This window comes from Oncorhynchus tshawytscha, unplaced genomic scaffold (assembly GCF_018296145.1).
Source record: "Oncorhynchus tshawytscha isolate Ot180627B unplaced genomic scaffold, Otsh_v2.0 Un_scaffold_7219_pilon_pilon, whole genome shotgun sequence".
NCBI classification, from domain to species: Eukaryota; Metazoa; Chordata; class Actinopteri; order Salmoniformes; family Salmonidae; genus Oncorhynchus; species Oncorhynchus tshawytscha.
The window spans coordinates 121902-140268 of NW_024609719.1; the positions used below are offsets into that span (position 1 = coordinate 121902).

The window sequence follows — 18367 nt, forward strand, 5'->3', positions numbered from 1 at the left end:
CATATCAATGGTTCTGATGATGTTCTGGTAGATTAAACCCACTCCAGACATATCAATGGTTCTGATGATGTTCTGGTAGATTAAACCCACTCCAGACATATCAATGGTTCTGATGGTTCTGGTAGATTAAACCCACTCCAGACATATCAATGGTTCTGATGATGTTCTGGTAGATTAAACCCACTCCAGACATATCAATGGTTCTGATGATGTTCTGGTAGATTAAACCCACATATCAATGGTTCTGATGATGTTCTGGTAGATTAAACCCACTGCAGACATATCAATGGTTCTGATGATGTTCTGGTAGATTAAACCCACTCCAGACATATCAATGGTTCTGATGATGTTCTGGTAGATTAAACCCACTCCAGACATAATGGTTCATATCAATGATGTTCTGGTAGATTAAACCCACTCCAGACATATCATGGTTCTGATGATGTTCTGGTAGATTAAACCCACTCCAGATGGTTCTGGTTCTAGATTAAACCCACTCCAGACATATCAATGGTTCTGATGATGTTCTGGTAGATTAAACCCACTCCAGACATATCAATGGTTCTGATGATGTTCTGGTAGATTAAACCCACTCCAGACATATCAATGGTTCTGATGATGTTCTGGTAGATTAAACCCACTCCAGACATATCAATGGTTCTGATGATGTTCTGGTAGATTAAACCCACTCCAGACATATCAATGATGTTCTGGTAGATTAAACCCACTCCAGACATATCAATGGTTCTGATGATGTTCTGGTAGATTAAACCCACTCCAGACATATCAATGGTTCTGATGATGTTCTGGTAGATTAAACCCACTCCAGACATATCAATGGTTCTGATGATGTTCTGGTAGATTAAACCCACTCCAGACATATCATGGTTCTGATGATGTTCTGGTAGATTAAACCCACTCCAGACATATCAATGGTTCTGATGATGTTCTGGTAGATTAAACCCACTCCAGACATATCAATGGTTCTGATGATGTTCTCCAGACATATCAATGGTTCTGATGATGTTCTTAGATTAAACCCACTCCAGACATATCAATGGTTCTGATGATGTTCTGGTAGATTAAACCCACTCCAGACATATCAATGGTTCTGATGATGTTCTGGTAGATTAAACCCACTCCAGACATATCAATGGTTCTGGTAGATTAAACCCACTCCAGACATATCAATGGTTCTGATGATGTTCTGGTAGATTAAACCCACTCCAGACATATCAATGGTTCTGATGATGTTCTGGTAGATTAAACCCACTCCAGACATATCAATGGTTCTAGATGACATATCAATGGTTCTGATGATGGTAGATTAAACCCACTCCAGACATATCAATGGTTCTGATGATGTTCTGGTAGATTAAACCCACTCCAGACATATCAATGGTTCTGATGATGTTCTGGTAGATTAAACCCACTCCAGACATATCAATGGTTCTGATGATGTTCTGGTTCTGATGATGTTCTGGTAGATTAAACCCACTCCAGACATATCAATGGTTCTGATGATGTTCTGGTAGATTAAACCCACTCCAGACATATCAATGGTTCTGATGATGTTCTGGTAGATTAAACCCACTCCAGACATATCAATGGTTCTGATGATGTTCTGGTAGATTAAACCCACTCCAGACATATCAATGGTTTCAGATTAAATCCAGACATATCAATGGTTCTGATGATGTTCTGGTAGATTAAACCCACTCCAGACATATCAATGGTTCTGATGATGTTCTGGTAGATTAAACCCACTCCAGACATATCAATGGTTCTGATGATGTTCTGGTCCAGATTAAACCCACTCCAGACATATCAATGGTTCTGATGATGTTCTGGTAGATTAAAAACCCACTCCAGACATATCAATGGTTCTGATGATGTTCTGGTAGATTAAACCCACTCCAGACATATCAATGGTTCTGATGATGTTCTGTAGATTAAACCCACTCCAGACATATCAATGATGTTCTGGTAGATTAAACCCATCCAGACATATCAATGGTTCTGTGATGTTCTTAGAAACCCACTCCAGACATATCAATGGTTCTGATGATGTTCTGGTAGATTAAACCCACTCCAGACATATCAATGGTTCTGATGATGTTCTGGTAGATTAAACCCACTCCAGACATATCAATGGTTCTGATGATGTTCTGGTAGATTAAACCCACTCCAGACATATCAATGGTTCTGATGATGTTCTGGTAGATTAAACCCACTCCAGACATAATGGTTCAATGATCAATTCTGGTAGATTAAACCCACTCCAGACATATCAATGGTTCTGATGATGTTCTGGTAGATTAAACCCACTCCAGACATATCAATGGTTCTGATGATGTTCTGGTAGATTAAACCCACTCCAGACATCAATGGTTCTGATGATGTTCTGGTAGATTAAACCCACTCCAGACATATCAATGGTTCTGATGATGTTCTGGTCCAGATTAAATGTTCTGGTAGATTAAACCACTCCAGACATATCAATGGTTCTGATGATGTTCTGGTGGTAATTAAACCCACTCCAGACATATCAATGGTTCTGATGATGTTCTCCAGACATATCAAGATGATGTTCTGGTAGATTAAACCCACTCCAGACATATCAATGGTTCTGATGATGTTCTGGTAGATTAAACCCACTCCAGACATATCAATGGTTCTGATGATGTTCTGGTAGATTAAACCCACTCCAGACATATCAATGGTTCTGATGATGTTCTGGTAGATTAAACCCACTCCAGACATATCAATGGTTCTGATGATGTTCTGGTAGATTAAACCCACTCCAGACATATCAATGGTTCTGATGATGTTCTGGTAGATTAAACCCACTCCAGACATATCAATGGTTCTGATGATGTTCTGGTAGATGTCCAGACATATCAATGGTTCTGGTAGAAACCCACTCCAGACATATCAATGGTTCTGATGATGTTCTGGTAGATTAAACCCACTCCAGACACATCATGGTTCATGGTTCTGATTAAATGTTCTGGTAGATTAAACCCACTCCAGACATATCAATGGTTCTGATGATGTTCTGGTAGATTAAACCCACTCCAGACATATCAATGGTTCTGATGATGTTCTAGATTAAACCCACTCCAGACATATCAATGGTTCTGATGATGTTCTGGTAGATTAAACCCACTCCAGACATATCAATGGTTCTGATGATGTTCTGGTAGATTAAACCCACTCCAGACATATCAATGGTTCTGATGATGTTCTGGTAGATTAAACCCACTCCAGACATATCAATGGTTCTGATGATGTTCTGGTAGATTAAACCCACTCCAGACATATCAATGGTTCTGATGATGTTCTGGTAGATTAAACCCACTCCAGACATATCAATGGTTCTGATGATGTTCTGGTAGATTAAACCCACTCCAGACATATCAATGGTTCTGATGATGTTCTGGTAGATTAAACCCACTCCAGACATGGTTCAATGGTTCTGGTAGATTAAACCCACTCCAGACATATCAATGGTTCTGATGATGTTCTGGTAGATTAAACCCACTCCAGACATATCAATGGTTCTGATGATGTTCTGGTAGATTAAACCCACTCCAGACATATCAATGGTTCTGATGATGTTCTGGTAGATTAAACCCACTCCAGACATATCAATGTTCTGATGATGTTCTGGTAGATTAAACCCACTCCAGACATATCAATGGTTCTGATGATGTTCTGGACATATCAGATTAAACCCACTCCAGACATATCAATGGTTCTGATGATGTTCTGGTAGATTAAACCCACTCCAGACATATCATGGTTCTGGTTCTAGATTGATGTTCTGGGTAGATTAAACCCACTCCAGACATATCAATGGTTCTGATGATGTTCTGGTAGATTAAACCCACTCAGACAGACATAATGGTTCTGATGATGTTCTGGTAGATTAAACCCACTCCAGACATCAATGGTTCTGATGATGTTCTGGTAGATTAAACCCACTCCAGACATATCAATGGTTCTGATGATGTTCTGGTAGATTAAACCCACTCCAGACATATCAATGGTTCTGATGATGTTCTGGTAGATTAAACCCACTCCAGACATATCAATGGTTCTGATGATGTTCTGGTAGATTAAACCCACTCCAGACATATCAATGGTTCTGATGATGTTCTGGTAGATTAAACCCACTCCAGACATATCAATGGTTCTGGTTCTAGATTAAACCCACTCCAGACATATCAATGGTTCTGATGATGTTCTGGTAGATTAAACCCACTCCAGACATATCAATGGTTCTGGTAGATTGATCCAGACATATCTGGTTCTGATGATGTTCTGATTAAACCCACTCCAGACATATCAATGGTTCTGATGATGTTCTGGTAGATTAAACCCACTCCAGACATATCAATGGTTCTGATGATGTTCTGGTAGATTAAACCCACTCCAGACATATCAATGGTTCTGATGATGTTCTGGTAGATTAAACCACTCCAGACATATCAATGGTTCTGATGATGTTCTGGTAGATTAAACCCACTCCAGACATAATGGTTCTGATGATGTTCTGGTAGATTAAACCCACTCCAGACATATCAATGGTTCTGATGATGTTCTGGTAGATTAAACCCACTCCAGACATAATGGTTCTGATGATGTTCTGGTAGATTAAACCCACTCCAGACATATCAATGGTTCTGATGATGTTCTGGTAGATTAAACCCCAGACATATCAATGGTTCCAGATTAAACCCACTCCAGACATATCAATGGTTCTGATGATGTTCTGGTAGATTAAACCCACTCCAGACATATCAATGGTTCTGATGATGTTCTGGTAGATTAAACCCACTCCAGACATAATGGTTCTGATGATGTTCTGGTAGATTAAACCCACTCCAGACATATCAATGGTTCTGATGATGTTCTGGTAGATTAAACCACTCCAGACATATCAATGGTTCTGATGATGTTCTGGTAGATTAAACCCACTCCAGACATAATGGTTCTGATGATGTTCTGGTAGATTAAACCCACTCCAGACATATGGTTCTGATGATGTTCTGGTAGATTAAACCCACTCCAGACATATCAATGGTTCTGATGTTCTAGATTAAACCACTCCAGACATATCAATGGTTCTGGTAGATTAAACCCACTCCAGACATATCAATGGTTCTGATGATGTTCTGGTAGATTAAACCCACTCCAGACATATGGTTCAATGGTTCTGGTAGACTAAACCAATGGTTCTCCAGACATATCAATGGTTCTGATGATGTTCTGGTAGATTAAACCCACTCCAGACATATATCAATGGTTCTGATGATGTTCTGGTAGATTAAACCCACTCCAGACATATCAATGGTTCTGATGTTCTGGTAGATTAAACCCACTCCAGACATATCAATGGTTCTGATGATGTTCTGGTAGATTAAACCCCCAGACTCAGACATAGATTAAATCACTCCATGGTTCTGATGATGTTCTGGTAGATTAAACCCACTCCAGACATATCAATGGTTCTGATGATGTTCTGGTAGATTAAACCCACTCCAGACATATCAATGGTTCTGATGATGTTCTGGTAGATTAAACCCACTCCAGACATATCAATGGTTCTGATGATGTTCTGGTAGATTAAACCCACTCCAGACATATCAATGGTTCTGATGATGTTCTGGTAGATTAAACCCACTCCAGACATATCAATGGTTCTGATGATGTTCTGGTAGATTAAACCCACTCCAGACATATCAATGGTTCTGATGATGTTCTGGTAGATTAAACCCACTCCAGACATATCAATGGTTCTGGTAGACTAAACCCACTCCAGACATATCAATGGTTCTGATGATGTTCTGGTAGATTAAACCCACTCCAGACATATCAATGGTTCTGATGATGTTCTGGTAGATTAAACCCACTCCAGACATATCAATGGTTCTGATGATGTTCTGGTAGATTAAACCCACTCCAGACATATCAATGGTTCTGATGATGTTCTGGTAGATTAAACCCACTCCAGACATATCAATGGTTCTGATGATGTTCAGACAGATTAAACCCACTCCAGACATATCAATGGTTCTGATGATGTTCTGGTAGATTAAACCCACTCCAGACATATCAATGGTTCTGATGATGTTCTGGTAGATTAAACCCACATATCAATGGTTCTGATGATGTTCAGATTAAACACTCCAGAATGGTTCTGATGATGTTCTGGTAGATTAAACCCACTCCAGACATATCAATGGTTCTGATGATGTTCTAAACCCACTCCAGACATATCAATGGTTCTGATGATGTTCTGGTAGATTAAACCCACTCCAGACATATCAATGGTTCTGATGAGATAGATTAAACCCACTCCAGACATATCAATGGTTCTGATGATGTTCTGGTAGATTAAACCCACTCCAGACATATCAATGGTTCTGATGATGTTCTGGTAGATTAAACCCACTCCAGACATATCAATGATGTTCTGGTAGATTAAACCCATCCAGACATATCAATGGTTCTGATGATGTTCTGGTAGATTAAACCCACTCCAGACATATCAATGGTTCTGATGATGTTCTGGTAGATTAAACCCACTCCAGACATATCAATGGTTCTGATGATGTTCTGGTAGATTAAACCCACTCCAGACATATCAATGGTTCTGATGATGTTCTGGTAGATTAAACCCACTCCAGACATATCAATGGTTCTGATGATAGATTAAACCCACTCCAGACATATCAATGGTTCTGATGATGTTCTGGTAGATTAAACCCACTCCAGACATCAATGGTTCTGATGATGTTCTGGTAGATTAAACCCACTCCAGACATATCAATGGTTCTAGATTAAACCCATCCAGACATATCAATGGTTCTGGTAGATTAAACCCACTCCAGACATATCAATGGTTCTGATGATGTTCTGGTAGATTAAACCCACTCCAGACATATCAATGGTTCTGGTAGATTAAACCCACTCCAGACATATCAATGGTTCTGATGATGTTCTGGTAGATTAAACCCACTCCAGACATATGGTTCTGATGATGTTCTGGTTCTGATGATGTTCTGGTAGATTAAACCCACTCCAGATATCAATGGTTCTGATGATGTTCTGGTAGATTAAACCCACTCCAGACATATCAATGGTTCTGATGATGTTCTGGTAGATTAAACCCACTCCAGACATATCAATGGTTCTGATGATGTTCTGGTAGATTAAACCCACTCCAGACATATCAATGGTTCTGATGATGTTCTGGTAGATTAAACCCACTCCAGACATATCAATGGTTCTGATGATGTTCTGGTAGATTAAACCCACTCCAGACATATCACATCAATGGTTCTGATGATGTTCTGGTAGATTAAACCCACTCCAGACATCAATGGTTCTGATGATGTTCTGGTAGATTAAACCCACTCCAGACATATCAATGGTTCTGATGATGTTCTGGTTCTAGATTAAACCCACTCCAGACATATCAATGGTTCAATGGTTCTGGTAGATTAAACCCACTCCAGACATATCAATGGTTCTGATGATGTTCTGGTAGATTAAACCCACTCCAGACATATCAATGGTTCTGATGATGTTCTGGTAGATTAAACCCACTCCAGACATATCAATGGTTCTGATGATGTTCTGGTAGATTAAACCCACTCCAGACATATCAATGGTTCTGATGATGTTCTGTAGATTAAACCCACTCCAGACATCAATGGTTCTGATGATGTTCTGGTAGATTAAACCCACTCCAGACATATCAATGGTTCTGATGATGTTCTGGTAGATTAAACCCACTCCAGACATATCAATGGTTCTGATGATGTTCTGGTAGATTAAACCCACTCCAGACATATCAATGGTTCTGATGATGTTCTGGTTCTAGATTAAACCCACTCCAGACATATCAATGGTTCTGATGATGTTCTGGTAGATTAAACCCACTCCAGACATAATGGTTCTGATGATGTTCTGATGATTCTCCAGACATATCAATGGTTCTGATGATGTTCTGGTAGATTAAACCCACTCCAGACATATCAATGGTTCTGATGATGTTCTGGTAGATTAAACCCACTCCAGATATCAATGGTTCTGACATATGATGTTCTGGTAGATTAAACCCACTCCAGACATATCAATGGTTCTGATGATGTTCTGGTAGATTAAACCCACTCCAGACATATCAATGGTTCTGATGATGTTCTGGTAGATTAAACCCACTCCAGACATCAATGGTTTGATGATGTTCTGGTAGATGACATGTTCTGATGATGTTCTGGTAGATTAAACCCACTCCAGACATATCAATGGTTCTGATGATGTTCTGGTAGATTAAACCCACTCCAGACATATCAATGGTTCTGATGATGTTCTGGTAGATTAAACCCACTCCAGACATATCAATGGTTCTGATGATGTTCTGGTAGATTAAACCCACTCCAGACATATAATGGTTCTGATGATGTTCTGGTAGATTAAACCCACTCCAGACATATGTGGTTCTCTGATGTTCTAGATTAAACCCACTCCAGACATATCAATGGTTCTGATGATGTTCTGATGTAGATTAAACCCACTCCAGACATAATGGTTCTGATGATGTTCTGGTAGATTAAACCCACTCCAGACATATCAATGGTTCTGATGATGTTCAGACATAATGGTTCTGATGATGTTCTGGTAGATTAAACCCACTCCAGACATATCAATGGTTCTGATGATGTTCTGGTAGATTAAACCCACTCCAGACATATCAATGGTTCTGATGATGTTCTGGTAGATTAAACCACTCCAGACATATCAATGGTTCTGATGATGTTCTGGTAGATTAACCCACTCCAGACATAATGGTTCTGATGATGTTCTGGTAGATTAAACCCACTCCAGACATATAATGGTTCTGATGATGTTCTGGTAGATTAAACCCACTCCAGACATAATGGTTCTGATGATGTTCTGGTAGATTAAACCCACTCCAGACATAATGGTTCTGATGATGTTCTGGTAGATTAAACCCACTCCAGACATATCAATGGTTCTGATGATGTTCTGGTAGATTAAACCCACTCCAGACATATCAATGGTTCTGATGATGTTCTGGTAGATTAAACCCACTCCAGACATATCAATGGTTCTGATGATGTTCTGGTAGATTAAACCCACTCCAGACATATCAGTGGTTCTGATGATGTTCTGGTAGATTAAACCCACTCCAGACATATCAATGGTTCTGGTAGATTAAACCCACTCCAGACATATCAATGGTTCTGATGATGTTCTGTAGATTAAACCCACTCCAGATGGTTCTTAAACCCACTCCAGACATATCAATGGTTCTGATGATGTTCTGGTAGATTAAACCCACTCCAGACATAATGGTTCTGATGATGATTGGAGATGTGTGTGTGTGTGTATATGTGTGTGTATGTATGTGTGTGTGTATGTGTGTGTATGTGAGAGACTGGAGAGGGTTGTGTGTGTGTGTGTGTGTGTGTGTATGTATGTGTGTGTGTATGTGAGAGACTGGAGAGGTGTGTGTGTGTGTGTGTGTGTGTATGTATGTGTGTGTGTATGTGAGAGACTGGAGAGGTGTGTGTCTGTGTGTGTGTGTGTGTGTGTGTGAGAGACTGAGTGTGTGTGTGTGTGTGTGTGTGTGTGTATGTGTGTGTGTGTGTGTGTGTGTGTGTGTGATAGAGAGAGAGGTGGGAGGGGCTCCTCCCTTCTCCTGAAGTGTGCACGTGTTCACTCCCCCTCGTGGATTTAAAAGGACCGGACTGGTGCACCAACCAATCACGAGGAGAGAAGGAGTAGACACTTCTGGACGAGGGTACAGAATATGAGTGTCCGACCACCTCTCAGTATAATGTCTGCCCGTCCTAGCGAGGTGGGAACCCGCGGTGTGGACCCCCCCGCCCTCTGAACCCTCCCCTGTCCCCCCTAAAGGACCTGTTCCTCTCCCGGCCCCTGTCCCCTCCCCGGCCGGCGTTAGGACCCCCCCGACCTCCACGGGATGACCCCCTCCACGGTCTGACTTCAGCTTGGAGGGAGGTGACTTGGGTCGCAGACGTTCTATCTCCTCCGTACAGCCTGGAGGACACATCAAGAGGAGAGAACAGAGGGTTTAGACAAGAGAAGAAGAGATGGAGGAGAAAACAGAGGGTTTAGACCAGAGAAGAAGAGATGGAAAAAGAGAGAGATGAGATGGAGGAGAAGGAGAGGAGAGAGAGATGAGATGGAGGAGAGGAGAGGAGAGAAAGAAGAGATGGAGGAGAGGGAGATGAGATGGAGGAGAGGGAGATGAGAGAGAGAGAGATGGAGAGAGAGAAGAGATGGAGGAGAGAGAGATGGAAGAGAGAGAAGAGAGAAGAGATGGAGGAGAGAGAGAAGAGATGGAGGAGAGAGAGAAGAGAGAGAAGAGATGGACGAGAGGGAGATGAGATGGAGGAGAGGGAGAGGAGAGAGAGAAGAGATAGAGGAGAGAAGAGATGGAGGAGAGAGAGAAGAGAGAGAGAAGAGAGAGAAGAGATGGAGGAGAGAGAGAAGAGAGATGAATTGGAGGAGAGAGAGAAGAGAGAGAAGAGATGGAGGAGAGGAAAGAGAGGAGATGAGATGGAGGAGAGAGAGAAGAGAGAGAAGAGATGGAGGAGAGAGAGAAGAGAGAGAAGAGGGAGAGGAGATGGAGGAGAGAAAGGACAGACAAGACAGTGTGTGTGTGTGTGTGTGTGTGTGTGTGTGTGGTGTGATGAAGGACCTACCTGAGAGGTGAGACTGTGTGATTGAGAAGTGGGAGGAGTAAGACTCTGAGTTGAAGTTACTGTTGGTCAGAGTAGGACCTACTGTCAACCACCCTGGAGAGAGAGAGAGAAGGGAGAGAGGAGAGGAGGGAGAGAGGAGAGGAGGGAGAGAGAGGGGGAGAGAGGAGAGGAGGGAGAGAGAGATAGAGAGGGGGAGGAGAAGAGAGATAGAGAGGAGAGGAGGGAGAGAGAGGGGGAGAGAGGAGAGGAGGAAGAGAGAGGGGGAGATAGAGGGGGAGAGAGAGGAGAAGAGAGATAGAGAGGAGATGGGAGAGAGGAGAGGAGAGGAGGGAGGGAGGAGAGGAGGGAGAGGGAGGGGGAGAGAGGAGAGGAGGGAGAGAGAGGGGGAGAGAGAGAGAGGGAGAGGAGAGAGAGAGGGGAGAGAGGAGAGGAGGGAGAGAGGAGAGGAGAGGAGAGAGAGGGAGAGAGAGAGAGAGAGGAGAGGAGAGGAGAGGGGAGAGAGAGGAGGGAGAGGGAAATACATTTAACCAAAATAAATGGACCATAACCTGAACAAATCTAGAAGGCTCCTCCAGTCCTCTATCTGAATCTAGAAGGCTCCTCCAGTCCTCTATCTGAATCTAGAAGGCTCCTCCAGTCCTCTATCTGAATCTAGAAGTCTCCAATCATCCTCCAGTCCTCTATCTGAATCTAGAAGGCTCCAATCATTCTCCAGTCCTCTATCTGAATCTAGAAGGCTCCAATCATTCTCCAGTCCTCTATCTGAATCTAGAAGGCTCCAATCATTCTCCAGTCCTCTATCTGAATCTAGAAGGCTCCAATCATTCTCCAGTCCTCTATCTGAATCTAGAAGGCTCCAATCATTCTCCAGTCCTCTATCTGAATCTAGAAGGCTCCAATCATTCTCCAGTCCTCTATCTGAATCTAGAAGGCTCCAATCATTCTCCAGTCCTCTATCTGAATCTAGAAGTCTCCAATCATCCTCCAGTCCTCTATCTGATTCAGGGTAAAAAAAATAAAAAATCTAGAAGTCTCCAATCATTCTCCAGTCCTCTATCTGATTCAGGGTTCATTTTTTTCTCCCCTGAAATCATGGAGGATTCCTGATTTCCTGCCGATTCCCTCTCGATTCAGAGGATTCCTGATTTCCTGCCGATTTCCTCTCGATTCAGAGGATTCCTGATTTCCTGCCGATTCCCTCTCGATTCCGCGTGTGTGTGTGTGATCCAGGAGAGAAAGACTCTCCCGTTGAAGACACGCAAGCTCAAAGCCGACCGTGGTACTGCAGGCATTGTTAGCAAGAAAACAGGATCCCCCAATTATAAGTGAATGAAAAAAAATGTCAATCTTTATGGTGAAGTAAATTAAATAAAGATTTGAAGACAATCATGATACCAATAATTACTTCTAATACACCACATGTATGTCTTTGCACCGATTACTTTTTAAAATGCACACAGAAGGAGTTGTAATGACATGCTGCAGTACCCCAGTCAGCCTTCAACTAGAGTTAATCAATGAGAGGGGGCAGCACTGAGCTAGCCTGCAGTACCCCAGTCAGCCTTCAACTAGAGTTAATCAACGAGAGGGGGCAGCACTGAGCTAGTCTGCAGTACCCCAGTCAGCCTTCAACTAGAGTTATTCAACGAGAGGGGGCAGCACTGAGCTAGTCAACGAGAGGGGGGCAGCACTGAGCTAGTCAACGAGAGGGGGCAGCACTGAGCTAGTCAACGAGAGGGGGCAGCACTGAGCTAGTCAACGAGAGGGGGCAGCACTGAGCTAGTCAACGAGAGGGGGCAGCACTGAGCTAGTCAACGAGAGGGGGCAGCACTGAGCTAGTCAACGAAAGGGGGCAGCACTGAGCTAGTCAACGAAAGGGGGCAGCACTGAGCTAGTCAACAAGAGGGGGCAGCAGTGAGCTAGTCAACGAGAGGGGGCAGCACTGAGCTAGTCAACGAGAGGGGGCAGCACTGAGCTAGTCAACGAGAGGGGGCAGCACTGAGCTAGTCAACGAGAGGGGCAGCACTGAGCTGGTCAACGAGAGGAGGCAGCACTGAGCTAGTCAACGAGAGGGGGCAGCACTGAGCTAGTCAACGAGAGGGGGCAGCACTGAGCCAGTTAACGAGAGGAGGCAGCACTGAGCTAGTCAACGAGAGGGGGCAGCACTGAGCTAGTCAACGAGAGGGGCAGCACTGAGCTAGTCAACGAGAGGGGGCAGCAGTGAGCTAGTCAACGAGAGGGGGCAGCACTGAGCTAGTCAACGAGAGGGGGCAGCACTGAGCTAGTCAATGAGAGGGGGCAGCACTGAGCTAGTCAATGAGAGGGGGCAGCAGTGAGCTAGTCAACGAGAGGGGGCAGCACTGAGCTAGTCAACGAGAGGGGGCAGCACTGAGCTAGTCAACGAGAGGGGGCAGCAGAGAGCTAGTCAACGAGAGGGGGCAGCACTGAGCTAGTCAACAAGAGGGGGCAGCACTGAGCTAGTCAACGAGAGGGGGCAGCACTGAGCTAGTCAACGAGAGGGGGCAGCAGTGAGCTAGTCAACGAGAGGGGGCAGCACTGAGCTAGTCAACGAGAGGGGGCAGCACTGAGCTAGTCAACAAGAGGGGGCAGCAGTGAGCTAGTCAACGAGAGGGGCAGCACTGAGCTAGTCAACGAGAGGGGGCAGCACTGAGCTAGTCAACGAGAGGGGGCAGCACTGAGCTAGTCAACGAAAGGGGGCAGCACTGAGCTAGTCAACGAGAGGGGGCAGCACTGAGCTAGTCAACGAAAGGGGGCAGCACTGAGCTAGTCAACGAAAGGGGGCAGCACTGAGCTAGTCAACGAGAGGGGGCAGCACTGAGCTAGCCTGCAGTACCCCAGTCAGCCTTCAACTAGAGTTAATCAACGAGAGGGGGCAGCACTGAGCTAGTCAACGAGAGGGGGCAGCACTGAGCTAGCCTGCAGTACCCCAGTCAGCCTTCAACTAGAGTTAATCAACGAGAGGGGGCAGCACTGAGCTAGCCTGCAGTACCCCGGTCAGCCTTCAACTAGAGTTAATCAACGAGAGGGGGCAGCAGAGAGCTAGCCTGCAGTACCCCAGTCAGCCTTCAACTAGAGTTAATCAACGAGAGGGGGCAGCACTGAGCTAGCCTGCAGTACCCCAGTCAGCCTTCAACTAGAGTTAATCAACGAGAGGGGGCAGCACTGAGCTAGCCTGCAGTACCCCAGTCAGCCTTCAACTAGAGTTAATCAACGAGAGGGGGCAGCACTGAGCTAGTCTGCAGTACCCCAGTCAGCCTTCAACTAGAGTTAATCAACGAGAGGGGGCAGCACTGAGCTGGTCTGCAGTACCCCGGTCAGCCTTCAACTAGAGTTAATCAACGAGAGGGGGCAGCACTGAGCTGGTCTGCAGTACCCCGGTCAGCCTTCAACTAGAGTTAATCAACGAGAGGGGGCAGCACTGAGCTAGTCTGCAGTACCCCAGTCAGCCTTCAACTAGAGTTAATCAACGAGAGGGGGCAGCACTGAGCTAGCCTGCAGTACCCCGGTCAGCCTTCAACTAGAGTTAATCAACGAGAGGGGGCAGCACTGAGCTAGTCTGCAGCGTCACTTCCTGGAGTGGATGGAACTGCTCCTGTCTCCATGAGACACCATCTTAACTGGCTTCAGTGTGCTATTGAGTCTTCACATAGGAATGAATGGTGCCACCTGGTCTGATGACCCACCTGGTCTGTTGACCTACCTGGTCTGATGACCCACCTGGTCTGATGACCCACCTGGTCTGTTGACCTACCTGGTCTGATGACCCACCAGGTCTGATGACCCACCAGGTCTGATGATTCACCTGGTCTGATGACCCACCTGGTCTGATGATCCATCTGGTCTGATGACCCACCTGGTCTGATGACCCACCTGGTCTATATCAATGGTTCTGGCAGACTAAACCCACTCCAGACATATCAATGGTTCTGATGATGTTCTGGTAGATTAAACCCACTCCAGACATATCAATGGTTCTGGTAGACTAAACCCACTCCAGACATATCAATGGTTCTGATGATGTTCTGGTAGATTAAACCACTCCAGACATATCAATGGTTCTGATGATGTTCTGGTAGATTAAACCCACTCCAGACATAATGGTTTTGATGATGTTCTGGTAGATTAAACCCACTCCAGACATATCAATGGTTCTGATGATGTTCTGGTAGATTAAACCCACTCCAGACATATCAATGGTTCTGATGATGTTCTGGTAGATTAAACCCACTCCAGACATATCAATGGTTCTGATGATGTTCTGGTAGATTAAACCCACTCCAGACATATCAATGGGTCTGATGATGTTCTGGTAGATTAAACCACTCCAGACATATCAATGGTTCTGGTAGACTAAACCCACTCCAGACATATCAATGGGTCTGATGATGTTCTGGTAGATTAAACCACTCCAGACATATCAATGGTTCTGGTAGACTAAACCCACTCCAGACATATCAATGGTTCTGATGATGTTCTGGTAGATTAAACCCACTCAAGACATATCAATGGTTCTGATGATGTTCTGGTAGATTAAACCCACTCCAGACATATCAATGGTTCTGGTAGACTAAACCCACTCCAGACATATCAATGGTTCTGATGATGTTCTGGTAGATTAAACCACTCCAGACATATCAATGGTTCTGATGATGTTCTGGTAGATTAAACCCACTCCAGACATAATGGTTCTGATGATGTTCTGGTAGATTAAACCCACTCCAGACATATCAATGGTTCTGATGATGTTCTGGTAGATTAAACCCACTCCAGACATAATGGTTCTGATGATGTTCTGGTAGATTAAACCCACTCCAGACATATCAATGGTTCTGATGATGTTCTGGTAGATTAAACCCACTCCAGACATATCAGTGGTTCTGGTGATGTTCTGGTAGATTAAACCCACTCCAGACATATCAATGGGTCTGATGATGTTCTGGTAGATTAAACCACTCCAGACATATCAATGGTTCTGGCAGACTAAACCCACTCCAGACATATCAATGGTTCTGATGATGTTCTGGTAGATTAAACCCACTCCAGACATATCAATGGTTCTGATGATGTTCTGGTAGATTAAACCACTCCAGACATAAACTAAACCCACTCCAGACATATCAATGGTTCTGATGATGTTCTGGTAGATTAAACCACTCCAGACATATCAATGGTTCTGATGATGTTCCAGATTAAACCCACTCCAGACATATCAATGGTTCTGATGATGTTCTGGTAGATTAAACCCACTCCAGACATATCAATGGTTCTGGTAGACTAAACCCACTCCAGACATATCAATGGTTCTGATGATGTTCTGGTAGATTAAACCACTCCAGACATATCAATGGTTCTGATGATGTTCTGGTCGATTAAACCCACTCTAGACATAATGGTTCTGATGATGTTCTGGTAGATTAAACCCACTCCAGACATATCAATGGTTCTGATGATGTTCTGGTCGATTAAACCCACTCTAGACATAATGGTTCTGATGATGTTCTGGTAGATTAAACCCACTCCAGACATATCAATGGTTCTGATGATGTTCTGGTAGATTAAACCCATTCCAGACATATCAGTGGTGCTGGTGATGTTCTGGTAGATTAAACCCACTCCAGACATATCAGTGGTTCTGATGATGTTCTGGTAGATTAAACCACTCCAGACATATCAATGGTTCTGATGATGTTCTGGTAGATTATCCCACTCCAGACATAATGGTTCTGATGATGTTCTGGTAGATTAAACCCACTCCAGACATAATGGTTCTGATGATGTTCTGGTAGATTAAACCCACTCCAGACATAATGGTTCTGATGATGTTCTGGTAGATTAAACCCACTCCAGACATATCAATGGTTCTGATGATGTTCTGGTAGATTAAACCCACTCCAGACATAATGGTTCTGATGATGTTCTGGTAGATTAAACCCACTCCAGACATATCAGTGGTTCTGGTGATGTTCTGGTAGATTAAACCCACTCCAGACATATCAGTGGTTCTGGTAGATTAAACCCACTCCAGACATATCAATGGTTCTGATGATGTTCTGGTAGATTAAACCCACTCCAGACATAATGGTTCTGATGATGTTCTGGTAGATTAAACCCACTCCAGACATAATGGTTCTGATGATGTTCTGGTAGATTAAACCCACTCCAGACATAATGGTTTTGATGATGTTCTGGTAGATTAAACCCACTCCAGACATAATGGTTCTGATGATGTTCTGGTAGATTAAACCCACTCCAGACATAATGGTTTTGATGATGTTCTGGTAGATTAAACCCACTCCAGACATAATGGTTCTGATGATGTTCTGGTAGATTAAACCCACTCCAGACATAATGGTTTGATGATGTTCTGGTAGATTAAACCCACTCCAGACATAATGGTTCTGATGATGTTCTGGTAGATTAAACCCACTCCAGACATAATGGTTTGATGATGTTCTGGTAGATTAAACCCACTCCAGACATAATGGTTCTGATGATGTTCTGGTAGATTAAACCCACTCCAGACATATCAATGGTTCTGATGATGTTCTGGTAGATTAAACCCACTCCAGACATAATGGTTCTGATGATGTTCTGGTACATTAAAGCCACTCCAGACATATCAATGGTTCTGATGATGTTCTGGTAGATTAAACCCACTCCAGACATATCAATGGTTCTGGTAGACTAAACCCACTCCAGACATATCAATGGTTCTGGTGATGTTCTGGTAGATTAAACCCACTCCAGACATATCAATGGTTCTGATGATGTTCTGGTAGATTAAACCCACTCCAGACATAATGGTTCTGATGATGTTTTATTAGAAGGTAAAAACAAACATTAATAAAAACATGTTTATTATCAATGGATCAGAAGACTATTTTACAACCATCTAGATAGGTGTGTGTGAGAGACTGGAGAGGTGTGTGTCTGTGTGTGAGAGACTGGAGCGGTGTGTGTCTGTGTATATGTGTGTGTATGTATGTGTGTGTGTGTATGTGTGTGTGTATGTATGTATGTGTGTATGTGTGTGTGAGAGACTGGAGAGGTGTGTGTGTGTGAGAGAGATTGGAGATGTGTGTGTGTGTGTGAGAGAGATTGGAGATGTGTGTGTGTGTGTATATGTGTGTGTATGTATGTGTGTGTGTATGTGTGTGTATGTGAGAGACTGGAGAGGGTGTGTGTGTGTGTGTGTGTGTGTGTATGTGTGTGTGTATGTGAGAGACTGGAGAGGTGTGTGTGTGTGTGTGTGTGTGTGTATGTATGTGTGTGTGTATGTGAGAGACTGGAGAGGTGTGTGTCTGTGTGTGTGTGTGTGTGTGTGTGTGTGAGAGACTGTGTGTGTGTGTGTGTGTGTGTATATGTGTGTGTGTGTGTGTGTGTGTGTGTGTGTGTGTGTGTGTGTGTGTGTGTGTGATAGAGAGAGAGGTGGGAGGGGCTCCTCCCTTCTCCTGAAGTGTGCACGTGTTCACTCCCCTCGTGGATTTAAAAGGACCGGACTGGTGCACCAACCAATCACGAGGAGAGAAGGAGTAGACACTTCTGGACGAGGGTACAGAATATGAGTGTCCGACCACCTC

The 18367-nt window shown here is 43.8% G+C and overlaps 1 protein-coding gene across 1 annotated transcript in view; it reads right to left on the reverse strand.

The window, feature by feature from the left end:
• Positions 1 to 9644: 9644 nt before the first annotated feature.
• The window catches only part of mettl14 (methyltransferase 14, N6-adenosine-methyltransferase subun), a 62120-nt gene continuing 53397 nt past the window's right edge, over positions 9645 to 18367 (reverse strand). The window contains exons 13-14 of the mRNA XM_042317244.1: positions 10036 to 10038; positions 9645 to 9957 (exon numbers count right to left, since the gene is read on the reverse strand). Coding sequence (XP_042173178.1) covers positions 9888 to 9957; positions 10036 to 10038 — 73 coding nt within the window. The 3' untranslated portion in view covers positions 9645 to 9887. The remainder of the gene's footprint in view (positions 9958 to 10035; positions 10039 to 18367) is intronic.